A 27,682-nucleotide genomic window follows, 5' to 3' on the forward strand; every position below is an offset into this window, starting at 1 on the left:
CCCATAAACATAATGTACATTATCCTCTTAGCTTGCTTAATGTTCTTTTACAAAACGTGCATGTATGCATATTTCTGCTGAAAGAGAAGTGGATAAGGAGGAATAATAATAATAATCATAATATAATAATAATAAATTTTCAAAGTAAGATATGAATGAATTGTGCATGTAGTGCATTAGAAGGTATGACCAAAATAATATAATCAACATACAAGTACAAAGAATACTACTTATATTATCTCATTATCTAACTAGCCTGGTAAGTGAAAAGTGATGTGTCACTCTGTATTATTACAAAACTCATCAATTGCAAGATAACTTGCATTTCTTTGATACCGGACTTGTTTGAGACCATACTATGCTTTAAGCCAACAAACTTGTGTAGGAGCCCTTCTATCAACAAAATTGAAAGGTTGGTGTATGCAATGGCGGACCCATGAATTTCCGACTGGTGAGTCACAATCGATAACCAAATATGTAAAAAAAAAAAAATTGATAACATGACAAGCTTAGCTCTCTAATAATTGACAAGATTAAAATCTGTACAAGCATTAGGGTGTATTGACAATTTGACAGACATAATTGACTATATCATTAGGGTGGGTCGACTATATCATAAGCAATCGTCCGAATCGCCAATCAAATCAGCACATATGCAAAACCCCATATAAATCTACCAAAGCCAATGGTGTATTGACAATTTGACAGACATAATTGACATCAATAAACACCCTAAATAAACACTGACTACAATTCACATGGTCAAAAAGGTTCAAATTTCATCAAAAACCCAACAACATTAACAAAAGGTTCAAATTTCATCAAAAACCCAACAACATTAACAAAAGGTTCAAAGTTTACCAAACAAACAACAACAAAATCAACCAAAGAAAATATAATTTTTTTTTTTTTTAAAAAAAACTTAGAAATTTTTTTTAGGCCCTGGTGAGTCATTTGACTCACCATGCACAAGGCCAAGTCTGCCAATAGGTGCATGTACGTTATCTCTTTCAAAACACCTTGAAAGTAAAAAAAAAAAAAAAAAAAACATCAAGTTCGTTGTTGTATTGATCAATTTCAAACCTAGGCCAAACTCAAAACAATTGGAATGTATGTAGACTTTCATATGAATGCTAATTCTGCCAAATTAAAGCAACACATTACCGACTTCTTGTCTATTTTCCCTTGCCGGCGTTTAATGAAGCATAGGGTATTAGGTTGGTTGGAGATAAATATAGAGGAAGGATAGAAGACGACTTTCTCAATTGATGTTCTAAAATGAACGGTCTATATTAAATTTTGTACTCTCTTCGTCTCGCATTTATTGCAATACTTTTTATTTTCGGCCGTTTCATATTAGTTGCAACATTACTATATTTGGAAGGACCCCATCATTATTTTATAATTTCTCTCCCCCACTAACCCCACTTTCACCAATATTTTATTATTTCTCTTTCTTACCAACTCCACCCACACTACTTTTTTTTTATTATTATTTTTATCTCTTATTAACAATACTTTATATTATACGTCTAGTCTATAATTTTCTTAAACTATGAGCTAAGCATACTGTTGCAACTAATGCGAAACGCAGTGAGTACTATATAGTTTCTAATTTCTTTGTTATTGAGAGCAATTTGCATGTAGATGAGTTGTTTTTCAAAATAGCTATTTTAATAGTGGGAAAACATGCGACGAATGGCAAATTTGTAGTACGCTGTCCACATAGAATATTTGTTATTAAAAGATTGCTCCACTGTAATTTTTTTAGGCAAAACTTTAAAAATTTCGACCTTAAATTCTCATTAATTATTAAAATTTAAAATACTTATGTGTAAGTTAATTAAATCCATTTCAATGTATATAAATATTACATTAATTATACTTTATAGGGCTAGAAACACACCTACTCTAGAGACCGTAAAAAGTCAAATGAAAATGTCATTTAGAATTGGAGGGATTAATTAACTAAAAGCATTAACACGACTTGCTATATATATGTCAATCCGTAGTACTTTGTATGCAATAGTGTTGACTATCATTAAATATATACCCACAAAATATATTAAGGTGGAGAATGAGTAGACTAAAAAAAAAAAAAAAAAATCCAAAATAGGTTCATCTAGAAGATTAGGCAATATAATTGGACGTAAATCATGATATCACTATTCATACTAGTCACAAGAAACCCCAAAGAGGTGGCAATGTGGCATCTCAACACAAAAGTTTAATATAATTTCTAAAAATAATAGAAGCTACTTCAATTAATTGGTCAATTAATTACTTGACAATATTAATGTAGAAAATCTAGATGAACTATAAGATTGGACCAGTTGTGACAAGAATGAATATAATCTTGGGGTCCTCATTTCACATGTATATAGTGACTTTGGATATGGGATAAAAGTAGGTTGGGGTGACGGAATAAGTACATTTTTACCTACCTACATATAAATATATAAAATACTGTATAAAAGATAAAAATATAAAGTTATAATAAAAGTGTATTTTTAATTGTTTCAAAAAAAAAAAAAAAAAAAAAAGGTGTATGTTTAATATATTAAAGTTTTTTTTTTTTTTGAAGGAATAATAAAAGTATTTAATACGGAGTAATTGAATAAACGACAGTTGGTTACTTGGTTGTTTGTGGACTATTTCAATTTTCAATTGCTGTCTCTTGTGCATTTTTTGACCTTATGAAGAAACATATTTAAAGGTCATCCCTTTTGTTGCCTTTGTCAAAAAGTGTCCTACAACGTACTCCGATCCTTTTCTAATCTTTAATTATTACTTTGGAGGTTATTAAGTGTGCTAATTTATTTTTTGGGGGCGTAATTAGCATATTTTGTAACGATAAGTACTTCCTCCATTTTTAAACGATTCAGAATATGTTTTCATACGTAAGTAAGGTCTTACATAATTAGCACTAACGGCAGGATTTTGATAGTAAGGGGGATTGGATACTACATTGATCGCTAGTTAATAGTGAGGGTGGAAATGCTTAGTTATTAGGTGAATTTGACTCAATTTATTTAACATTATGTAACAAATACAAAGACTCAAATTACACTTTTTCTTTTTCCTTTTTTGAAAATTTGAAAATAGACTCGAACTACACTTGAAATTAAACTAGCTAGATTAGTGCCCGTGCGATGCACAGTAGTATTAATCTTTTTCCCATAATGAATTTTGATATAATATAAAAATTGAAGCAACTCGTGTGGAATAAACAAATGCAATGCATATAGAAAAATAAAATAATAAGGCAAAATTTATTAAAACTACAATTGAGAAAGAAATTTTTTTTTTATTGTTGATTAGTTTAGTTAAAAATATATAAAAGTAGTATACATTATATTACATTAATAATGCATATTATTCCCAATAAAACTATACAATCTAATGACTATATGACTAAAGACTTATTTATAAATGCCTTTTAATAAATATCAAAACATTAATCAAACAACAAACTAAAATCTATAGTAAAACTATTGGCACAACATACATGTAAATATATAAATTACAAATTAAATAATATATCATCTTTATATCCAATAAAATAATTTCAATGGAAATAAATACTACTTAGATCATTAAAGGCAATAACAATCAATAATTAGGCAACACTAACCTATATTATTAGTAGTACATTTTCTGTTTATGGATTGATGCTCTACATGGTATCGTTGCTCTTTGTTATTATATAAAAATGTGTTTGAAAGCTATCCAATAATTCTAGTTTGATCATTGTTTGTTTATTGCTTTAAAATTTTATTTGTCGATGATAGCTATTTATCCAAAAAAAAAAAAAAAAAACACAAGAATGTCACTTGTCACTATGTCTGACGTGTTTTTTAAAATGCAGCTTATTTATGAATATCGAATGTGATAAAATTATTATCTCAATAAAGTGTTTCAACAAAAGATAATAACTTTTTTGTATTTACTAAGATATTAACTTTTTTTAATAATGTAATATCAAAAAAATTGATTGATATTTTACATTTTTGAATTAGACATATAATATAGTTGTTGAGCACAACATTTATTCAATGGACATATCTAATACTCCATTAGTCTAATAAAAAAAATAAAAGGAATTTGAAAAAAAATAAATTAAAGTGATGTTTTAAAGTAATTTCATTAATATCATACTTTTTTTTTTTTTGAAGAAATTAATATCAATTACTTCGATATGAATCAATTTTATCATTACTTTTTCGGTAAAACTCAATAATACTCGTTTAAAAGATAATTAAAAAAGAGTTGGAAAACTATTTTAGGTAAATGTGCATGGAAAATTTTAGAACACAATAAAAGGAATACGTATTATATAGAGATAATATATAAGTTTGGAATAATATTATTATAGTTTTATTATAAAAATATTCCAAAAGTAAAATTTTTTTGCTAAAAGGGGATGGGGAGTTTTGGGAGGAAAAAACAGCACTAGGATGTGACACATGTATACTCCCGGTGTCTGTTTTAGTATTAAGTTATTGATTAGGGTAATGCTATATGCAACCCTTAAGCATTTAATATACTTCATTTTTAATATTAAGTTGGGAATTTTGTCGATAATTTACGAGTAAATCGGTTTAATAAATATTTATTTATTGTCTATTCTTTCCACTTTTAGCTTCTTATAGGCTGCATATATCTTTCTCCATTAATTATTACTTTTTTTGAATTAAAATTAGTTTAACAGAATCCAATCCAATCTAATCAAAAGATTAATGTAATTGAGTATGCTTGACATTTTATAATGTTTAAAATTTATAAGAACCTGAGTATGACTATATTGGATTTTACTTAAAATAAACCAATCAAATGATTTATCACTTGCATATGACCTAACAAATCATCACGATGTGAGTCTCGTTATTGCTTCTATCCACAATGGTTTCAATAGTTCAACGTGGTCACAAACCCTGGCCTAAGCTGTCATAACACCGTACCCCTTAAGTAAGCAAGAGTAATATGTAGACCATTTGTTATGGATTATTTAAGTAAGCAAGAGTAATATGTAGACCATTTGTATACTTGATAGAGGAATAAGGACCATGACAATCACTGAACTATTCTAACCGTCTCTAAATAAAGTTTTATTTTGACTTTTTCTTTTTTTTTTTTTTTTTTTTTTTTTTTTTTTTTTGCTTATTTTTGTACTTATATTGAGTATTGACCGATTTTATTTATAAAATATATGTAAATATTTTTATGAAGATATTTTCTCAAACTGAATCCTGCATAATCAATACAATTTTAGACAAAGTAAGCTTAAATTACTACGTTGGACAAAATAAGTAGTATATGCTTTCAGATGATTTAAAATGAAACTAACGTTGGACAAAATAAGTAAAATATGCTTTCAGATGATTTAAAATGAAACTAACGTTGGACAAAATAAGTCGAACCAAATAGAGCCTAAGCCAATGTTTAGATTTCAATTTAGATAATATTAAACGTAATTTTCATCTTTTAAGTGCTAATCATTCAAGCACGATATTTATTGTTAAAATGTGAATAGTAACAAATTTCACCTTTTTAAATTAAAAAGATACGATTAAATCTAAAAGATGAAAATGTTGAGTGCCGACCGCTTTAGTGCTCCTCGAAATATGTGTGATAATGCGCGTACTTTAATAGCTCTCCAATTAGGAATGAAAAAAAATTACAAATAATTAAAAAAAAAAAAAAAAAAAAGTAAAAAGTCCTCTTTGTCTCTAGAAGGTCTAGCTTAGAAGGTCAGTTGGTGCTTCATAATTTGTTTGCTAATGACAATTAGTACTTTCATTTAACAAACAATTAACTTTACTACTATTGCATAAATAGCCAATTTGGAAAATTTTTAGTCGTATTATTACACTCAACCTACAAGTCGAAATTAGATATTTTTATACGAAGTATTTTATAATGGCTTATAAAAGTCATCTTTCCTTTTTTTACTAGTACTGCATAGGGGAGAGCATGGGACAGGTACCCGTACCGATAACGTTATTGGTTCGGGTACCCGATAACCAATAAGGACAAAACCAATAACTGAAACCGATTCGATAAGGAACGGGTGCCCGTAAATTCGGATACCCGAAAATACGGGTACTCGAATAAAATAACCGAACCGAACCAATAAGCTTTTTTTTTTTCCCTTTAAAATACGGGAAGCACGAAGAGAGAAGATGGTCACTGGTGATGATTTGCTGGCGGTGGAGGTGGTGGTTCATGGAGTTTTTCGGCGAAAGATGGTCGTCGCGGGCGGAGAAGCAGGAGTTGCAGGTGGTGAAGTAGAGACGGAGGCGTTCTGAGGTGATGTCAATGTTGGGTAAGTCGCGAGCTTCGTGGATTGTGAGGTCGAGATCTCCGTAGAGGTACACCATTTTTTTTTCTTCTGCCATTATTGAGAGCTTGGAGATAGCCACAGTGCCCACAGAAGAAGGGAGGGGGAGGAGGAGGAGAGAGAAAGTGGGATGGAGGTGAGTGAGAAATCAGAAATGAGGAAAAAACGAGAATTAGGTTTTTTTTTTTAAACAAAACACGGGACTTTCATTTAACATTTTAAATTTTCAGGTATTTCGGGTACCCGAAACTGTCTTAACGGGTACCCGATGCCCGTCCCGTTAAATTCTTATCGGTTCGGTTACCCGTCCCGAATTCTTTAAATGGTTCGAGTACCCAATTATTCAGAACGGTTACGGTTCGAGATTTCGGGTTTTCGATTTTTTGGATATTTTTGCTCAGCCCTAGTACTGCTAGTGTAAAGTTCGGCTAATTTTACTCAAATTGATGTTTATTCGACACAAATATTACTTATTTCCATGAAAGAGATATTAATAAAGTCACTCCGATTCATTTACAGCAATTCAACAATAAGAATTACTTACATTTGTGGGAACAAAACCTAAAACAAAGTATAATTTCAATTAAATTATACAATAATCAATACTAATCAAAGTATTGCAAACCAAGCACCAAAGAATCAAAGAAATACAGAAATTACAAGTAAAACCTCTAATGTGAAAGATACTAAACTTGCCTTAATTCCAAGCCTTTGCAGATGAACATGAACATGAGAATAATGATGACCACTTGAGTCTTAAACCTTGATACTCTGTCTTAGGCGTGTATACACTTTCCTAAAGAGGTTAATTTCCCCCACAACGGTGCTTGGGTTTAATCCAGAAATCCTCTTTGAAATACAAAAGACAGCAATTCGTTCTTTGCACTAAGAATCGAAATATAGATGACTAATTCACAAATTTGGCTGAATTTCAAGTGTTTTTCAATGAAAAGTTTGCAAGATTTTTCAGAGAAAAATATGGAGAATGCTTGGGGAAAAGAAGAGAAAAACTGATCATCCTTTTTTCAACCTCCTTCTTTTCTTTTACAATAAAAAGAACGAAAGAAAACTGCAACCGTCGAAGGACCGCGGGCGCAGACAGAGTGAATTACGATTCACTCAAAGTTTCTGGAGATGGCTGGCCGCGGGCTTCAAGAGGGCGCGGCCCACCCACCGCGGGCGCGGCACCCCAAGCTGCGGGCGCGACCCTTGTTCTCCACATACACTCTAAATATCTAACATATTCGACACAAATATTACTTATTTTCATGAACGAGATATTAATAAAGTCACTCCGATTCATACAAACATAAATTACAAATTTTTAAGTGTGTTACCTACGGATAAATGTTTTTCTTGTGATCAATTCTTATAAGTTTCAAAATTACTTAAAGAAGTAAGCAAGAGATTCACAATCATTAATAACATTTATTGTAGAATCATAATTCATGTTCATTCATCGTATTACAAAGGTTGATGATAATCTTTCTTATTAAGATTGTATCTTTTTTAATTTGACTTACTTTAACTGAACTTATTATTTGACAAAAGGGGGGGGGGGGAGGGGAGATGATGAAGAATATAGTTTAATGAGACACATTTGCTTCTTAAGAGAGAAAGACATTAAAAACGTGATTCACATTACATTCTAATTATTTAGATCCGTATTATATTGTAGATATTTTTAATCTTATTTCATTCATTAATTAAAAAGATTACTTCGTATTATTATTAATACAAATAATTTGTCTGCACTCATTAAATAATTAAATCTTAATAGACAAAAAAGCATGAGCGCAAATGTGCAATGACCGGATTAAAAAATAGCAACCCATTAAGTATTTTATTCATACAAACAAAACACACTTTATTTAATTATTATTAAAATAATTAATTGAATGCAACTTGTCTAAATTATAGCAGATCATACGAATATTATACCAGGGTATAGCCTTGTAGATTACTACAATCCGTACAATAAAACAATCACAAAAGATTATCCAAACAAAAAAAATTATTTATTACGTGCATCCAAGTTAATATTTTTTTTTTTAGAAATTGATTGATTTGCAAACAATTTGGTAATTTTAAATTTTTTAATGACTAAAAAAAAATTAACATATTCAAATAAGTAATAAAAAGTCCATCGATAAATCTACATTCATAAAATACGTCTGTATACAATATAAAGCGAGCTTAAGAATAATTAAACGAAATCAAAATAAACGAAACTAAATAATTAGACATGTTACCCTAAAACAAAAAAACGTTGCCAAATGAGAATACTTTAAAAAAAATTCACAAAAAAAAAAAAAAAAAAAAAAAAAAAAAAAAAAAAAAGATTTAGAACCTCCCTGGAAAATGGGAAAACTCTTAAAATAAAAAAAAACGACTTTCAACCCTTGAAAAATCTCAAGGCCGCCCTTCCTCAACTACTTCATTGATTCCAATAGTAAGAAATTCCTTTATTAAAGGATCTTCATTCCTATATAAAGTCATCACCTCTTTCGTCATCCTCTCATTCATTTCATTCATTTTACAAATCTTTTCATACACTTTAGCTTTTAATATATTTTCAATTTTCATACTTTAACATAAACGGTCCACATTATATTCCATATATATACATAACCTAAGCTTTTTTTTTATTTAGCAACCCAAACAGTCTTACTACAAGTTTCATTTTTTTTCTTTGACAATCATAACAATTTTTTGATTCATTCATACTTATCATCGAACGCAATTTGGGTTGTGTTTTTGATTTGATAACGACGAAGAAAAAGAGGTGTAACAAGTTTTATTCTTGGCTATAATTTGGTGTTATTAAGGAAGTATGGATGGGGCGGATATGGCTAAGTTTGGTGGGAGTTTACGACGAAATGGTTCGGTGTGGAGGAGCCAAATGTCGGACGCAGTGTTTTCGCAATCGACGAGGGAGGAGGATGATGAAGAGGCTCTAAAATGGGCTGCTCTTGAGAAACTTCCTACGTATGATCGTCTAAGGAAAGGTATATTGACGGCGTCTCATGGTGTTGGTAATGAGATTGATATTCAAGCTCTTGGGTTTAATGACAAAAAGAGTCTTGTTCAAAGGTTGATTAATGTTACTGAGGAAGATAATGAGAAGTTCTTGTTAAAACTCAAGAACAGAATTGAAAGGTACTTTTTTTTTATTACATGATACTCGTTATGTTTTATTTATACAATTATTGGTTATTCGTATTGACAGATAACAGTAGTTTTAGGTGTACTTGAGAATAACTGAATATGTCACATTTTCTGAATGATCCAAAATAATTAACTCTGCTGATATTAATTTCAGGGTTGGGATTGATATACCAACAATTGAAGTGAGATATCAGAATCTAAATATTGAAGCAGAAGTATATGTTGGAAGTAGAGCTTTACCATCATTTGTTAATTTTTTGACAAATATTGTTGAGAGTGCTTTGAACTACTTGCATCTACTTCCCAACCGAAAGAAGCATTTAACTATTCTTCATGATATCAGTGGTATTGTCAAGCCAAACAGGTAAATAATTTTACTGAATTAAGAAATTCAAAATATGATTATAATTTTATATGAACAAAGTTTGTTTATTTATTTTTTCATGTTAATAATTAATGTGTGTTTATATTAAATAATTTTAGGATGACATTACTTTTGGGTCCACCAAGTTCTGGGAAAACATCTCTGCTTCTAGCTTTGGCAGGGAAGCTTGACAAAGAGCTTAAGGTACATAATCTTTTTTCATGTACAATGAGTTAATTTACTTGTTTAAGTCTGTAAGAGGAACATTAACACATTCACACGCGTAAATAACTATATTATAGCCTTTGAAACTTGATCACGATTCTAGGATTTTAAAAATTTGTACCACTCTAATATGTACAAGTCACGTATGGACATATTTATGAGGAGACGGGATGATTTAGTTAAAACAAATTCCTTTATTCAAAAAAAAAAAAAAGTTAAAACAAATTCCTAATTTTTCCAGGCCCATCATTATCAAAGAAAGTCAAAATACATGTTCCGTGTTTTTTTCACAATTCTTTTTCATCAATTGGACCTTGTTACTCTTTAAGGAAAACTGAGTCAATTTTATTGATTGTTTTGGTGTATAGCTTAGTATAACTTTGACTATATATAATATTTATAAGGAATATAATCTTAATATGAATTTAAACATAAACAGGTTTCTGGGAGAGTAACATACAATGGACATGACATGAATGAGTTTGTACCACAAAGAACAGCTGCTTACATTAGCCAACATGATGTGCATATTGGTGAAATGACTGTGAGAGAAACCTTTGCTTATGCTGCTAGATTCCAGGGTGTTGGATATCGATATGGTTCGTTCTTTTCCATTAATCTGTGCAATTGTTTCCTATACAATAATGTTTATCGAGTACTCGATTGATAACTAATTGTTCCATATATTGAATATATTGCAGAAATGTTAGCTGAGTTATCTAGAAGGGAGAAAGAAGCTAACATTAAGCCTGATCGCGACATTGATCTTTTCATGAAGGTATATTTAAAACATCGAAAGCAGGGGACTCTGTTTGGACTCTGTTTTTTTATTTTTTTTATTTTTATAATGACAATTTTGACTAATTAATTAAAGATACAGAATAACTAAATGTTTAATGTTACACAAGTTATTGACTTGTAAGATTAGTTGAATTAGAAAAACAGAGGAAAAGACAGGGGACTCTGTTTTTAATGAAAATTTTCTTCCAGAAAAATTGCAATGTACTAATCTTAACAAATTTGTAATGTTATAGGCCTCAGCAGTTGAAGGCGAAGAGGAAAATGTCGTTACCGATTATATCCTAAAGATTTTAGGATTAGAGAATTGCGCTGATACCATGGTAGGAGATGAGATGATAAGAGGTATTTCTGGTGGACAAAGGAAGAGAGTTACAACTGGTAAGAGCATAATCTTAATTTTAGGAAGTTAGTACTAAAATTAACACTCACTTTTTTTTATACTAAGTAAATTTTGTTCTACTTAATATAGGTGAAATGTTAGTTGGTCCAGCTAAGGCATTGTTTATGGATGAAATATCAACTGGTTTAGACAGTTCTACTACATACCAAATTGTGAACTCAATCCGTCAATCAGTCCATATTCTCAATGGAACCGCGGTCATATCTCTTCTACAACCAGCACCTGAAACATACAACCTTTTCGATGATATCATCCTTCTTTCGGATGGTCTCATTGTGTACCAAGGTCCTAGAGAACATGTACTCGAGTTCTTTGAGTCCATGGGGTTCAAGTGTCCGGACAGAAAAGGTGTTGCCGATTTCTTGCAGGAAGTAAGTAACCAACATAAAGCCTTTCCTAGAAAATTTTTAATGTATGGACTTCTTTTTTCTAATGAGATGATTTTGTGCATAATATAACAGGTGACTTCTAAGAAAGATCAGCAACAATACTGGATAAGAAGGAATGAGCCTTACCGTTTTGTTCCATCAAAGGAATTCGCCGAGGCATTCCAATCTTTCCATGTTGGACGGAAGATTGCTCAAGAGCTAAGTGTCCCCTTTGATAAGACTAAAAACCACCCGGCTGCTCTAACAACACACAAGTACGGTGTTGCACCAATGGAATACATCAAAGCAAACATGTCTAGAGAGTACTTATTGATGAAGAGGAACTCCTTTGTCTACATCTTCAAGATTTGTCAGGTTTGCCTTCATTTATACACTACTTTGAATGACATTAGTTAGGAATTATTTAATATATATGATTACTAAAATTTCATTGTTGTGCAACAGCTTACTATAATGGCTATCATTGCAATGACCTTGTTCTTCCGTACCAAGATGCATAGGAAAACCGTCACAGATGGTGGCATCTACACCGGTGCACTATTTTTCTCGGTGGTGATGATTATGTTTAATGGTATGGCAGAGATGTCCATGACAATAGCAAAACTTCCGGTGTTCTACAAGCAACGAGACCTCCTCTTCTTCCCCGGGTGGGCTTATGCCCTTCCTGGTTGGATCCTTAAGATCCCTATAACCATCTTTGAATGCGCGGTTTTTACCTTCATCACATACTATGTCATTGGATTTGACCCTAGTGTTGCAAGGTACTAACTCCTAATTAAGCTCTTCACATTTTTTTTTATTCCTGCCTTTTATAACTTATCATGTTTATTTGATGAAAAATAAATTTCTCTTGCAGGTTGTTCAAGCATTACCTCATATTAATCCTCGTAAATCAGATGGCTTCTGCTCTATTTAGAGCCATTGGATCAATAGGGAGAAATATGATTGTCGCGAATACATTTGGAGCGTTTTGTTTGCTAGCACTTTTTGCCTTAGGAGGATTCGTTCTCTCACGAAGTATGACTCTTCACAAAATCCTAGTCTTATAATTAAGCTCAATAAACTAGTTAATACACACCCTTGATGCTTATGTTTATTTTTCGATTGCAACAGACGATGTCAAGCCATGGTGGATATGGGGTTACTGGTCTTCACCTATGATGTATGCTCAGAATGCTATACTTGTCAACGAGTTCCTTGGAAGTAAATGGAATAAAGTACGATCTCTTTACATTTATGCTTCATGTTGGTTGTGACATTCATTTATGCATACAACTTGTTTATAACATTTTTTTTTTTATTTTTTTTTATCCTGTAATTCACAGATTCCTGCAGGGAAAACTGTAACACTTGGTGTCGAGGTCCTAACAGGACGAGGCTTTTTTCCATATGCGTACTGGTATTGGATCGGTGCAGCAGCATTAGTCGGATTTGTCCTTGTTTTCAATGTCCTCACCATTTTTGCTCTCACTTTTCTCAACCGTAAGATCCTCTAAAACTCGCTTATTATTACTTTGTTTGCTGAATTTTGTAATCATTTATCCTTTGATTACCAAGGAATTATGCTAAATTGTTGTTGTGTATTCAGCATTTGGAAAAGCTCAAGCAGTTCCGGACGATGAAGATGAAAAGAAGAACAATAGAAGTGGTGGTGCTTTGGAGATGACTTCCGGAAGGGCCTCTCAAGGTGATGATCAAGCCGATTTTTCTTAAACTTAAGCATGTGTGATGGTATTTACAAACTAAATGTATTAATCAATTGTTTATCCAACATGTAGAAAATGGAAATGAAATCGTTGTTGAAGCACCAGTGAAAAGGGGAATGGTCCTTCCCTTCGAACAACATTCCATTACATTTGATGAAATTCGATATTCAGTTGACATGCCTCAGGTAAAAATACATCTCATCAACAAGCTACTCCCATTCTGTTATTTAGTGATTTAGTATGACCGACTTTATTAACCAGTATAATGCATCAAAATATGCAGGAAATGAAAGAACAAGGTGTGGTTGAAGATAAATTGGAACTTCTAAAAGGAGTTAGTGGAGCTTTCAGGCCTGGTGTTCTGACGGCTCTCATGGGAGTTAGTGGTGCTGGAAAGACCACTCTTATGGATGTTCTTGCCGGTAGGAAGACTGGAGGATACATCGATGGAGATATTAAGATTTCAGGTTACCCGAAGAAGCAAGAAACTTTTGCTAGAATTTCAGGATACTGTGAGCAAAATGATATCCACTCTCCCCATGTCACTATCCATGAATCTTTGCTGTACTCAGCTTGGCTTCGTTTGTCACCTGATGTGGATGTTAAAAAAAGAGAGGTAGGTGTACTTATTGTTTGTTACTTGAATATCTTAAGGTTTATATGCAGTGTCGAATCTAGGATGCAGGATGTTTAATTTCTATGCTACGAATTTCTTGTCTAACGAAACAAGTTTTGATTCCTTTATGTAGATGTTTGTGGAAGAGGTGATGGAGTTGGTTGAGTTAACCACATTAAGGGGGGCACTTATTGGGCTACCGGGTGTGAGTGGTCTCTCAACAGAACAACGAAAGAGACTTACAATTGCAGTTGAGCTAGTTGCAAACCCCTCTATCATCTTCATGGATGAGCCAACTTCAGGGCTTGATGCTAGAGCTGCTGCTATTGTGATGAGGACTGTCAGAAACACAGTCGATACAGGAAGAACTGTGGTTTGTACCATTCATCAACCTAGCATTGATATCTTTGAGGCTTTTGATGAGGTAAATAATTTGTCAAATGAGGCCAGTCTGTACTGTTATCTTTCTAAGAACTTCTAGGCCGAATGCTAATGATATTGGTGAATACATTAATGCAGCTATTCTTGATGAGAAGAGGAGGTGAAGAAATATATGTTGGACCCTTGGGACATCATTCTTCTGAACTAATCAAGTACTTTGAGGTAAATATTCTATATAACAATCACTCTATCAGGTCTTCATTTCATAATCCTGTATAATTGTATTCATGTAATATGCATTTGAATTCTTCAGAGTATCCAAGGAGTACCGAAAATCACAGATGGTTACAATCCTGCGACATGGATGTTGGAGGTCTCAACTCCAGCACAAGAGGTAGCACTTGGATTAGATTTTACAGAACATTACAGGAATTCAGACCTATACAGGAGAAACAAAGCAGTGATTCAAGAGTTGGGAACGCCTCGACCTGGTTCACAGGACCTCTATTTCCCTACTATATACTCCCAATCATTCTTCTCACAGGTTATGGCTTGTTTGTGGAAACAACGCCTGTCCTACTGGCGTAATACTCCTTACACTGCTGTCAGATTTGTCTTTACCGTGGCTATTGCTCTGACATTCGGAACTATCTTCTGGCAACTTGGAGGCAAAACGTAAGTTTAATTTGTTCAAACTATAATATTACTTAGCAATCCTTGGAGTTGATGAAATTTATCGTACTAATTGATTGTTATTTTTGGTATTTTTCCAGGAGTAAACAACAATATCTAATCAATGCCATGGGTTCGATGTATGCTTCTACCCTGTTTCTTGGAGTGCAAAATGCATCATCTGTCCAACCTGTAGTGTCTATTGAAAGAAGTGTCTTTTATAGAGAAAAGGCAGCAGGAATGTACTCAGCTTTGCCTTATGCTTTCGCTCAGGTACTTACAGTCTCACCTTCGCCTCACCTGCTTGTTACTAAAACTTGTCATCCCATGTTATTAGTTAGTATTCTAATGCAACTATTGAATTTCAGGCGTTGGTTGAGATACCATACGTCTTTATGCAAGCAGCAACATATGGTATCATAGTGTATGCTATGATCGGGTTTGATTGGACCGCTGCCAAGTTTTTCTGGTACTTGTTCTTCATGTTCTTCACTCTCCTATACTTCACATTCTACGGCATGATGGCTGTGGCAATCACACCAAACCATCACGTTGCTGCTATCGTTGCTGCTGCTTTCTACGGAATATGGAACCTGTTCTCTGGATTCATTGTCCCCAAACCAGTAAGTTCTTCCAAACAAATTCTCATACATTAATGCTAAGAATGTTACTGTAATATAATTATCATAAATTCATAATCGAACTGTCATGCATAGCTATAACAATATAGCACGAAAAAAAATCTTACTATTTGCGTCTTATTGTTTATAACTTTGTTATGTGCACTTCAACTATGCCAGTTTTATGATACAAGATATAGGAATATTAGTATATATAATGCTAAATTGTTGGCTACTAAACCTTTTTTTTTTTTTTGGTTGTCTAACAGAGAATTCCTGTATGGTGGAGATGGTACTACTACCTTTGCCCATTGTCTTGGACATTGTATGGATTAGTAGCATCACAATTTGGAGACGTAACGGATAGAGTCACAGATAGCATCTTTGATCCGCCTACAGTGCAAAGATATATCGAAGGCTACTTTGATTTCAAGCATGACTTCCTAGGGGGTGTCGCGGGGATTGTCATTGCCTTCACCATCCTCTTTGCAACCATCTTTGCTTTCGCCGTCAAGAACTTCAACTTCCAAAAGCGATGATATAACCATTTTGAAACATACTTGAATTGCCATTTAAGGCATAACTCTACAAGTATACATAAATTTTTGTTATTTTTGTTAATTTTGTTATTTTACTTAATTTTGTACTATAACAGATTCTTTTCTTTTAGATTTTATGAGATAAACGATCGTATATATGTAACATGTATAATAGTATATAGCCAAGCATTACAATAAGAATAAAGATCTTAGTTCAAATTTGAGTATCAATGTTATTGCAATTTTAGCTAAACTTGATATTTTGTCCTTGTAATGAATACTTCTACAAATTTTTCATTCTAATTTACCTGGAATCACCCTTATAATTTGCAAGTGTTTTCATAATAACCCTTGCATATAATAATGGGCTATTGCACATTGGTTTACGTTGAATTACCCTTAATTAAAAAATTTCCGTTACACGATTTATTAAGAAACGACGAAATGCTAATCAAATTAACTTTTATCTAATCAAATTACTTGATATAGTTTTAATACATTCTCTAGCACATAAACATTATATTTTTTAGTCCACATTCTCTCAAAAAAGATGCTTTCTGTAGAGATTTAGTTTTCGCGTTGTTAGCTCAAATTAGATTGTCAACTTGACCACTATTAAATCCGACAAAGAAAATGCTTCTAAATTTCCTACAATTTATTCGTTGATCCTCACTGAAATATCAAATACCTTCTTGATAGGCATGAGCCGCATGATATATTGATATGCATCTAAAGATTTTGAGTTTATCGATCAACTAAGGATAAACACAATGCAAATTTCTTCATCCAACAGTATGTATCCCATCTCTATAATCAACTAAGAATTGATTGAAGGTCAAATTATTTATGATATCAACATAAAATAAAGTACATAAGTTATTATAAACAATTATGCTGTTCTTTTAGAGTTCTGTCTTCATAATAGATCAATTATTACTTTATGTGGCTTAGGAAAAAAAAAAATCGCCGTTGCCGGGGATCGAACCCGGGTCACCCGCGTGACAGGCGGGAATACTTACCACTATACTACAACGACCTTGTTGACCATAATTAATTTTGATAATTATTTAACATTAAAACGTTACACTAAACAAAGAAATAATGTCCACACAAATTATGTGATGTATAGAAAGACGTAAAAGGTTTTATATATACTGCGACATAATATAATCAATTAAATACATATGTAATTTATAGCGAGCAGATTTCCCATCACTCTCCTAATTATGGACAAAAGGTCCCAATTTATATTTTTTATGAAGTATAATTGGCAAAATTAATCAATTGCCTTGCACTACACGAGTCATTATTTCGAATAATTTGCATAATGATGATAATAAAAATATGAAATCATATTGGGTTGTTAAGTTTGAGGAATGTCATTCTCAATCATAGAGTTATTATAGTATATGAAGGAGTTGTACATTATTTATTTGGATGACTATTTTTATACAATCAACTAGTGTGTGACTCGAGCTTTACCCCAGGTGATACTTTGAATAATTTCATTTTTATATTAGACGCTTTAAAAGACTTAATAAATTTTTTTAACGTGGGTAAATTAGAATACAATGACAACAATAATTTATTCTACATTCTAATACTTGTATTTGTTTATATATAAAATTGGATTAATAGAGCATGAATCAATTCTAGTCAAGATGGTAATACATATGGTTTCCATTAAATGAGGTTTGGGGTTCAAATCTCTTCCCATACATTTTTAATTAAGATGATGATGTGACATGAACCTAAAAGTTGTTGAATGATGATGTGGCGCTATAATGGTGTAAAAAAGGATGCACGCGGCACATTCACAAATTTCCAACTGCTGACATCATCCTCTTTTCAAATTGTACATATGTCAAGTTGTTGTAGAAAATTTTACCGCCTAAATCAATTGCTGACATCATATTCTTATCCTTATTTTTACTTTTTTTTAAAAAGATTATTATATTATATTATTTTTAAGATAATTATTATATTATATTATACTCCATATTTTATATAGTATTATGGATTTATGAGTGACTATTTGGCTTCCAAATATAATTACTCTCGGTTAATTAAAGTGTACTCTGTATTGTATAATTTGCTTAAATTTTTACTCTTCTTCAAAATTATTTAGTTTTAAATAGCATTGCAATTAATAATTATATATATGGCTAATCTAGTAAAAGAATAATAATAGCACTTAAGGATAAATATGTGGAGTAGGGTTCCCACTAGGGTTTCTCCTTGGGAGGGTTTTTCGATTCCCTCTAGGGTTTCTCCCTTGGGAGGGTTTTTCTAGCCTCCATTGCTACATTTTTTCTGCTTTTTTGAAGGTTTTCCTTCACTATTCTCCTTTTCTCTCTTTCTCTTTCATTTCTTTTCTTCTGGTATCAATTATAAATTTTTGTAGGGGCCTCCACCGGTGTTTTTACCGGTGGTAAGCCCCAAAAAACTTTTTAATTGCTTTCAATAAATGGATCCCATCTTTATGATGGTGTTTATTCTATTAGGCTTAATTTATTTGTTTGTTCGTATGCCGAAGATTAAATATTTTGTTGGATATTTAGAGTGTTGATGGTTGCGCGCTCGCGACCATGAAGAGCGCCCGCGCAGAGAGCGCGCCTAAACCACGCACCTCTCTTGAAATCAACAAATTGGAAGGGTGTGGTTGGCGCGCCCACGCGTCCTGGTGGAGCGCCCACGCTGCTGGTCGCGCCTAAACCGCGGCCCTCACTGCCTTCTTGTGGAATCTCGCAAATTTTGGGAGATGCGCCCGCGCTGAAATGTGGCGCGCCCGCGCCTCCTGGGTTGCTCCCGCGCCTCCCTGTTTTGCGGTTTTTCCTGACGGTTGAGTCTTTATTAAAAGACAATTTTTCGTAAAAGAAAAGCACAGAAGTTAATTCTTCATCTCTCCAAAAGTAATTTCTCCACATTTTCTCTCAAATTTCTTGCAAACTTTTGTGAGAAAACTCTTTCAATTAATCTGATTTTGGTGAATTTGTCATCTTTATTTCGATTCTTAGTGCAAAGAACGAAATTGCTGTCAATTGTATCTCAAAGAGGATTTCCGGTTTAACCCAAGCACCGTGTGGGGGAAATAAACCTCTTTAGGAAAGTGTATACACGCATTTGACAGTGTATCAAGGTACTAGTCTTACGGGACATCGGTTTTCTCATGTTCATGTTTGGAATTAACGGCTTGGAGGAAAGGCAAGTTTTATCATCTTCATACTAGTGTAATCTTTGTAATTTTTCAGTAATTTCTTAGATATATTTAATACTTGATTGTGATACATTGAATTGTATTTGACATTTACAATTATATTGTAATCATATTTTAGGATTTGTTCCCACACATTGTTTTAAGTGTTTTCTTGATTGAAATCGCTGTAAATCCTAACAATCTAAAGAGATTTATTCTTAGAATTTATCAAGTATGTCTAGTGTGAAGGAATTAACAACAAATTTTATCAAACTCAAGAAGTTTGATGGTGTTGAATTTAGAAGGTAGAAGAAGAAAATGTATTTTCTTCTTACATCTCTAAATGTTGCCTAAGTGATAAGTACTCTAAGGCCGGATGAACATGACAATGAGACCTTGGAATCCGTTCGGGAAAGATCAAAATGGGACAACGATGATTTTATATGTCGTATTCACATTTTGAATGGGATGGAGGATGATCTTTTTGACGTTTACCAAAATGTTGAGTCGGCTAAGGAGCTTTAGGAGTCCTTAGAGAGCAAATACATGGCGGAAGACGCTTCAAGTAAGAACTTTTTAGTTAGAAATTTTAATAACTTTAAATTTGTTGATGGTCGGTCCATAATGGACCAATTTCATGAATTGCAACATATCTATGGTAGCTTGGAACAACATGGAATAGCCATGAATGAATTGTTTGTTGTCTCAAGCATTATTGATAAGTTACCCCCTAGTTGGAAAAATGTTAAGCATGATTTAAAGCATAAGAAAGAGGACATGACATTGTCCGGTTTGGCCACCCATCTTCACATTGAAGAAGGGATTCGTGCCATGGAAGGAGCTAAGGATGGAAATCCTAGCACATCTACCGTGAACATGGTAGATGAAGGGAGAGCTAGTGCATCTACTAGTGGAAAGAGGAAGAATAATAGTTCTTCCAAAGGAAAGTCCAAAAAGCAAGAAAACAATAACAAATTTGCTTGTTGGGAATGCAGTAAAGTTAGTCACCGCAAGAAGGACTGCTAACGAAAGCAAGGACCCACCCACTAAAGGTAATCTTATTCATGAGGTTGAATTTAATTCCAGTTTGGATTTAAATGCAACGGATTCTAACATTTTTATGGTGCAGGATGATGACTCATGGTGGATTGATTCGGGGGCTTCAAGGCATGTGTGCAAGAGTAAACACTGGTTCAAAACCTTTCAAAAGGTTGTTGATGGAGAAGACCTCTACATGGGGAACAACTCTACCATCAAGGTTCTTGGAAGAGGACAAGTTGAGCTTGTGTTTAGTTCAGGGACTGCAATTATTCTTAGGAATGTTTTGTATGCTCCAAAAATCAGTAGGAATCTTGTATCCGGGCCTACCCTGAATAGTCTTGGCTATAAGCTTGTATTTGAAGCTAATAGATGCATTATTACTAGGGGTGTAACATTTGTTGGTCGTTGTTATTTGGATAATGGTTTGTTTAAACTCTCTTTGAGAGACAAGTATGTATTTGATGATGATATGTGTTTGAATGTTGTTGACAATGTTAATCAAGTTGATTTGAATTTGTTTGATTTATGGCATTCAAGGTTAGGACATGTGAATTATAATAAAATGTTTTTCATGTCAAAACAAAAATTGATTCCTTCTTGTGATATTTCTCCTAATAAATGTTCTACTTGCATGTTGAACAAGATCACTAGAACTCCTTTTAAGAGAGTTGAGAGAAGTTCTAATATTTTAGAACTAATCCATAGTGACTTGTGTGATTTTTATAATACTCTTTCTTTGGGGAACAAAAGATACATGATTACATTTATAGATGATTATTCTAGGTTTTGTTATGTGTATCTTTTACATTCCAAAGATGAAGCTTTAACAAAGTTTGATTTATATAAAAGAGAAGTAGAACTGCAAGTAGAATCATTAATTAAGAGAATTAGAACTGATAAGGGAGGTGAGTATTATGATTCGACTTATTTCCAATCTTTGGGTATAATTCACGAGACTACAGCGGGTAATGCACCACAATCAAATGGTGTAGCTGAAAGGAAAAACAGAACTCTTGAAGAAATGGTTAATTCCATGTTATCTTACTCTGGTTTGAGTGAAGGGTTCTGGGGTGAAGCAATGTTGATAACTTGTCACATTCTTAACCGGGTTCCTACTAAGGGAAAAGAATCTAGTCCTTATGAACTTTAGTACAAAAGAAAGCCAAACTTGAAGTATCTCAAGGTTTGGAGTTGTAGGGCAATCGTAAGAGTGCCTGGCAACAAGAAAAGAAAGCTCGGTGAAAGGGGCTTGGATTGCATATTTATAGGTTATGCTGAGCATAGCAAAACCTATAGGTTCTATGTAATAGAACAATATGACTATATATCGATTCATTCGGTTATTGAGTCAAGAGATGCAATTTTTGATGAAAATCGGTTTTCATCAATGAGTAGACCGAAAGATCTACAAATCAGTGCCAATGATAGGGAGATAGTAGAGTTGAATGATCAACTTGAAACTCATGAAAGTACATTCGATAATGAGAATGTTGAAACTCGTCAAGTGAGGAGAAGTACTAGTGAAAGGAAAATTAGGAATCCTCTAGATGACTTCATAATATATTTAGTTGAAGGGTCTAGGGATGTCCTTAGTTCCACTACTCCATATTGTTTCAATGTGGATAGTGACCCAAAGACTTATAGCGAGGCCATATCTTCCCAAGTTAGTGCATTTTGGAAGGAAGCTATAAATGATGAGATGGATTCCATCATGGGAAATAATACTTGGGTCATAGAGGATTTACCTCCTGGTTGCAAACCTCTTGGTTGCAAGTGGATTTTTCACTAGGAAAAGGAGACCGGATGGCTCCATAGTGAAATTTAAAGCCAGATTGGTTATCCAAGGCTTTAGGCAAAAGCATGGTGTTGATTATTTCGATACCTATGCACCGGTTGCAAGAATTACCTCGATAATGTTATTAATTGCAATGGCTTCGGTATATAATCCAGTGATTCATCAAATGAATGTCAAAACGGCATTCCTTTATGGAGATCTAGAGGAAGAAGTGTACATGAAACAACCCGAAGGGTTTGTTTTGGAAGGACAGGAAGATAAGGTGTGCAAATTGATTAAGTCATTGTATGGACTTAAACAAGCACCAAAACAGTGGCATCGAAAATTTGATGACACGATTTTGTCCTTTGGATTCAAAGTGAATCAAGCTGATAAGTTTGTATATAGCAAATTTGATGACAAAGGTCATGGTGTCATCACTTGTCTATATGTTGATGATATGCTTATCTTTGGCACAAGTCTACAACAAGTAGAATTGACCAAGGAATTCTTATCCTCATCTTTTCAGATGAAGGATTTGGGGGAGGCGGATGTCATTTTAGGCATCAAGATTATTAGGGACAATGGAAGACTTATCTTAATTCAATCTCATTATATTGAGAAAATGATCAAACGGTTTAATATGTTTGACAAGTGTCCCCGTGAACACCCCCATGGAACCTAATGTTAAATTGGTTAAGAATTCAGGGAAAACGGTTTCTCAATTGGAATATTCAAGGATAATTGGATCCTTGATGTATGCCATGACTAGTACAAGACCAGATATGGCATTGGCTGTAGGGAAACTTAGTAGATTTACTAGTAACCCGGGTGTACAGCATTGGTTTGCAATAAGAAGGGTCTTGAGGTACCTTAAGGGTACGTTAGATTATGGTCTAACTTATAGTGGATTTCCTTCAGTTTTAGAAGGATATTCTGATGCAAGTTGGATCACTTACAAAGAGGATGACTCTTCTGTTAGTGGTTGGGTACTCATGTTTGGGGGAGGTGCCATTTCATGGTCTTCCAAGAAACAAACTTGCATTGCGGATTCCACTATGGCAGCGGAGTTTATAGCTCTTGCTTCAGCTAGTAAGGAAGCTGAGTGGTTGAGGAATCTCATGATAAAATTGCCTTTATTGCCAAAGCCAATGCCACCGGTGCAATCCATTGTGATTCCAATTCGGCGTTGATAAAGGCTTATAGTCAAGTGTACAATGGTAAGTCTCGACATATTTCACTAAGGCATAGCCTAGTGAAAGAGCTTTTCAATGATGGGGTCATAAGTCTTGACTATGTTCCAACAAAATTAAATTTGGCGGATTGTTTTACAAAGGCTATGCCAAAGCATTCCATCATATTTGCCATGAATGGAATGGGTTTATGTCCAAAAACACGAATTTGTGAAACCCAATCTAACGCTTGAAGAAACATCAAGTCTTAGATTAAATGTGGTTGAATTGCATTTTTGTTGTTTGATAGCAATGTATGATGACCCATATTGCTATGTTACTTGTGATGTGTAAGGTAGCGTCTATTTAAAGTTCTCAAAGATTTAGAGTTGAGAAGCTCTAAATGAAAGTGTCTTATCATAAGGGCGCCATAACGTATATGAGAGCCTACCTATCTAAGTTCGAATTTTAGTCGCTTCAAGAAGTCTAGATGGACATATAGACTTTGATGAACTTATGAAAGATACGGACATGGCTGTATAAAAGTATCAAGTGATGATAAATTCGATTTGTCTTGTGTGTACTTCACCTTCGAATGGTTGGATATATACGTGTGATTCAATCCATATGGAAATCATGGGATATGATCATCGTTAAGTGTGTTGTACTAGGTGTCAATTCAATCCGTAGGGACATTGGCATTGATGCATGAGATGTGGCTTAATTGTTAGAAGTGGAGAATGTTTTAAAGGAACACTCTAAACGGGGGAGGATTGTTGGATATTTAGAGTGTTGATGGTTGCGCGCTCGCAACCATGAAGAGAGCCCGCGCAAGGTAGGCGCGGTCGCGCAGAGAGCGCCTCTAAACCGTGCACCTCTCTGAAAATAAGCAAATTGGAAGGGTGTGGTTGGCGCGCCCGCGCGCGCTGGTGGCGCGCTCGCGCGTCCTGGTGGAGCGTCTGCACTGCTGGTCGCGCCTAAACCGCGCCCCTCACTGCCTTCTTGTGGAATCTCACAGATTTTGGGAGATGCGCCCGAGCTGAAATGTGGCGCGCTCGTGCTTTCAGGTGGCGCGCCCGCGCCTCCCTGTTTTGCGGTTTTTCCTGACGGTTGAGTCTTTATTAAAAGACAATTTTTCGTGAAAGAAAAGCACAGAAGTTAATTCTTCATCTCTCCAAAAGTAATTTATCCACATTTTCTCTCAAATTTCTTGCAAACTTTTGTGAGAAAACTCTTTCAATTAATCCAATTTTGGTGAATTTGTCATCTTTATTTTGATTCTTAGTGCAAAGATCGAAATTGCTGTCAATTGTATCTCAAAGAGGATTTCCGGTTTAACCCAAGCACCGTGTGGGGGAAATAAACCTCTTTAGGAAAGTGTTTACACGCCTTTGACAGTGTATCAAGGTACTAGTCTTACGGGACATCGGTTTTCTCATGTTCATGTTTGGAATTAACGACTTGGAGGAAAGGCAAGTTTGATCATCTTCACACTAGTGTAATCTTTGTAATTTTCCAGTAATTTCTTAGATATATTTAATACTTGATTGTGATACATTGAATTGAATTTGACATTTACAATTATATTGTAATCATATTTTAGGATTTGTTCCCACACATTGTTTTAAGTGTTTTCTTGATTGAAATCGCTGTAAATCCTAACAGATTTAGGGTTTCATGATCTCCGAAAGTATCTAAAAGGCCATATGAGTTTTTTCACCCAAACAACTATTCATCCGTGGATCTCAAGTCGAATTAGTGCTAACTCGCAGATTTTATTACTTCAAATGAAGTTTTTTTATTAAGGCGATCGTTAATCGAATCTGCGATGTAACTAGTTTTAAGGTGATTTGTACTTGTATTGGAATTTTAGATTTCTTAGGAATTATTTGTAAGTGTCGTTTGACTATCTTTCATTAACAAACCCCTTTTTCTTCTTATAAAAAAAAAGTAAAAGAATAAAAACAATGATCCTCTATAATATACAAATAATAATAAGTAAAATATACATATATAAAATATATTTATTTTAAAGAAATTTTGTGTACGTCGTGCAGGCTAATCGAGTAAAAGAATAAAAACAATGATCCTCTCTATAATATACAGATAATAATAAGTAAAATAGAAAGTTAGTGTTTCTTTAACAAGATAAAATCAAAGTAAATACAGGATGAAATTCATAGGCTGGCACATAACGATTAGTGGAAAGAAATTTATGAAATGGAGTACACAATGGAGAAACAATTATAAGACCAATGTGTAAATGAACTTTACCTTAACAAATTACTCTCAAATAAGCTTAGTCAAAACCTATTTGTTAAGTAATTATACAAATAAAACTTAAACAAAATAGTTGAGCTCGATAAGTAAACGAATCAGGTTTAATTGAACATTTACGACTCGTCGCCGTCCTTAAACGACTCATTTATTTATATTGTTAGTAGCATTTAGTTTTATCAAAGCTGCTTTATTAACTAATTTAAACTCTGAACCTCTAGGGTTGAGGTAAAAATTTTACCAAGTAAACCAAACATTATTAGTACATTACTTTACTATGGAAATTTTAAATTATACATCAGCAAGTATGGGCCTAGCTTAACAAAACCTTAATTTCTTCAATCTAATGGGCCCTTCTATCTGGGCTGGACCAAAATACACTTTAAATAGAATACTGCATCGAATTTGCAATTCTGACACAAAAGTAAAAGTAAAAAAAAAAAAAAAAAAACAAAAAAAAAAAAACAAAAAAAAAAAAAACGCCGTTGCCGGGGATCGAACCCGGGTCACCCGCGTGACAGGCGGGAATACTTACCACTATACTACAACGACTTTGTTGCTGTGGAACTAAATTCAACAATTAAACTATATAATTTTGTGAGGTCTTATTAACAGCATTTGAAGAGTAGTCTCTTCACAAATTGCAGGTCTCTCGATCTAATTTTATTAATTTTTATTGTAGGATTATCAATTTAGGTAAATAGTAATTATTGAGATACTTTGTTCCTTTTGAATTTTTTATTTGGGTATGTATCATTTGTCTTGTTTGACAATTGGTTGTTGGCTGTATATAAATTTTAAGGGTTTTTCAAATTCTAATTGTTCCACTATATATAATGAGTTGGTAACATGCACTTAAATTATGTTCCTAATAGTAATGAGGACTTCCTGGTTAGTTGACCTCGAGGATCAACTTATTAAAGAGTTTGTCTAATCTCATATTTTGGTGACACATTACATGTTAGTGGCAGACTAGCTAAAAATAAACCTGTAATGGTTGTGATTACTTGTGAATTTGTTATGTATGCCACATCCTTGTGATAGAGGATTCGTTTAAATTTCATGGAGCTTGATTAAGGAATATCCCTTGTTAAATTGGGGTAAATGGTTTGATTTTGGTTTCCTCTCATTAACTTTGGCTTGAGTTATCAGCTGTGGCCAAGCTATCCTAGTTATTGTCTCCCTTAGGTGTGGTCATGCTCATAAATCCATACTAGGTTACCCACTTACCCCATATGCGCAACAAGCATAAAACGAACATTGCTAAGTAAAGGTTTAACCATTCATTTCCATCTCTAAAGTTCCAATCTTAACATTAGTTGGATGTATAATTGTGTTTAGTAACTTTGTTTCGAGCATAATTAAATGCAGATTATTGATAACAAAATAATTGATTATAAGGTCATAAATTATGATGATTAAGAAAAAAAAGATGTTTAATCAGTAACATCTTTGAGTCTTTGAGCCTAAATTGGAGATATAAGCGAAAACAATCAGCTATCAACAGGGCTTAATAGTGTATGTTATAGTATTCTGTTTTTTTTGTGTTTATTGTCAGTACTAATATCCTCTGATTTCTAAGCATATTATGTACTCTTGTGATACTATGATACATAGAATTATTGTCACCTTTGTTTCTCGACTGCAATCACTTTCTTTTGTACGATTGGATAGTATTGATACCCACCTTAGGGAAATTTGTGTGAACCAGGTTATATTTTGAGTTAAACCATACTGTCAGTAATATTCTTGTACCTTATGATAATGTATTGTATTATACATTGCATCACCATTTCTTTCTGTCTTGTAGAATTGTCGTCTTTTGTTCACTATTCAGACAACGTTGAATTATTGTCTCGTGTCAACAATTTGGCAATGGAAAATGTAGCATTCCTTCCTTTCCTAAGGATATATGTTAATCGAACTTACATGCATCATCTGACTGTCAAAATGTCAATAAAGCTCCTAGTGAAATAAGTATAATTTACAGCAACTTAGTCT

General features: G+C 33.4%; 1 protein-coding gene and 2 non-coding genes across 3 annotated transcripts; 1 reads left to right on the top strand and 2 right to left on the bottom strand.

Moving 5' to 3' along the window:
- Positions 1–8,654: 8,654 nt before the first annotated feature.
- On the top strand, positions 8,655–16,448 carry LOC110698721 (pleiotropic drug resistance protein 1-like). Its single transcript, XM_021876229.1, has 21 exons — positions 8,655–9,499; positions 9,663–9,872; positions 9,992–10,076; positions 10,537–10,696; positions 10,799–10,875; positions 11,132–11,276; positions 11,368–11,669; positions 11,760–12,041; positions 12,132–12,448; positions 12,544–12,704; positions 12,801–12,904; positions 13,013–13,169; positions 13,276–13,374; positions 13,466–13,578; positions 13,677–14,009; positions 14,143–14,433; positions 14,529–14,612; positions 14,704–15,065; positions 15,164–15,335; positions 15,431–15,685; positions 15,952–16,448. Exons 1-21 carry the CDS (start codon positions 9,174–9,176, stop codon positions 16,219–16,221), a joined length of 4,305 nt encoding a protein of 1,434 aa, XP_021731921.1. The 5' UTR covers positions 8,655–9,173; the 3' UTR covers positions 16,222–16,448.
- Positions 16,449–17,185: 737 nt separating this feature from the next.
- Positions 17,186–17,257, bottom strand: TRNAD-GUC. The gene has a single exon. It is a non-coding gene; the product is annotated as a tRNA-Asp (tRNA).
- Positions 17,258–26,161: 8,904 nt separating this feature from the next.
- Positions 26,162–26,233, bottom strand: TRNAD-GUC. The gene has a single exon. It is a non-coding gene; the product is annotated as a tRNA-Asp (tRNA).
- Positions 26,234–27,682: the final 1,449 nt, after the last annotated feature.

The sequence above is a fragment of the Chenopodium quinoa genome, unplaced genomic scaffold, assembly GCF_001683475.1.
Source record: "Chenopodium quinoa cultivar QQ74 unplaced genomic scaffold, ASM168347v1, whole genome shotgun sequence".
NCBI lineage: Eukaryota > Viridiplantae > Streptophyta > Magnoliopsida > Caryophyllales > Amaranthaceae > Chenopodium > Chenopodium quinoa.

Excerpts from the sequence above, each read along its gene's own strand:
- LOC110698721 (XM_021876229.1), top strand. The coding sequence starts at position 9,174 with ATGGATGGGGCGGATATGGCTAAGTTTGGTGGGAGTTTACGACGAAAT. Across the intron at positions 12,705-12,800 it reads AGGATTCGTTCTCTCACGAA|ACGATGTCAAGCCATGGTGG; the intron begins GTATGACTCTTC and ends CGATTGCAACAG. Across the intron at positions 14,434-14,528 it reads TCTTTGAGGCTTTTGATGAG|CTATTCTTGATGAGAAGAGG; the intron begins GTAAATAATTTG and ends ACATTAATGCAG.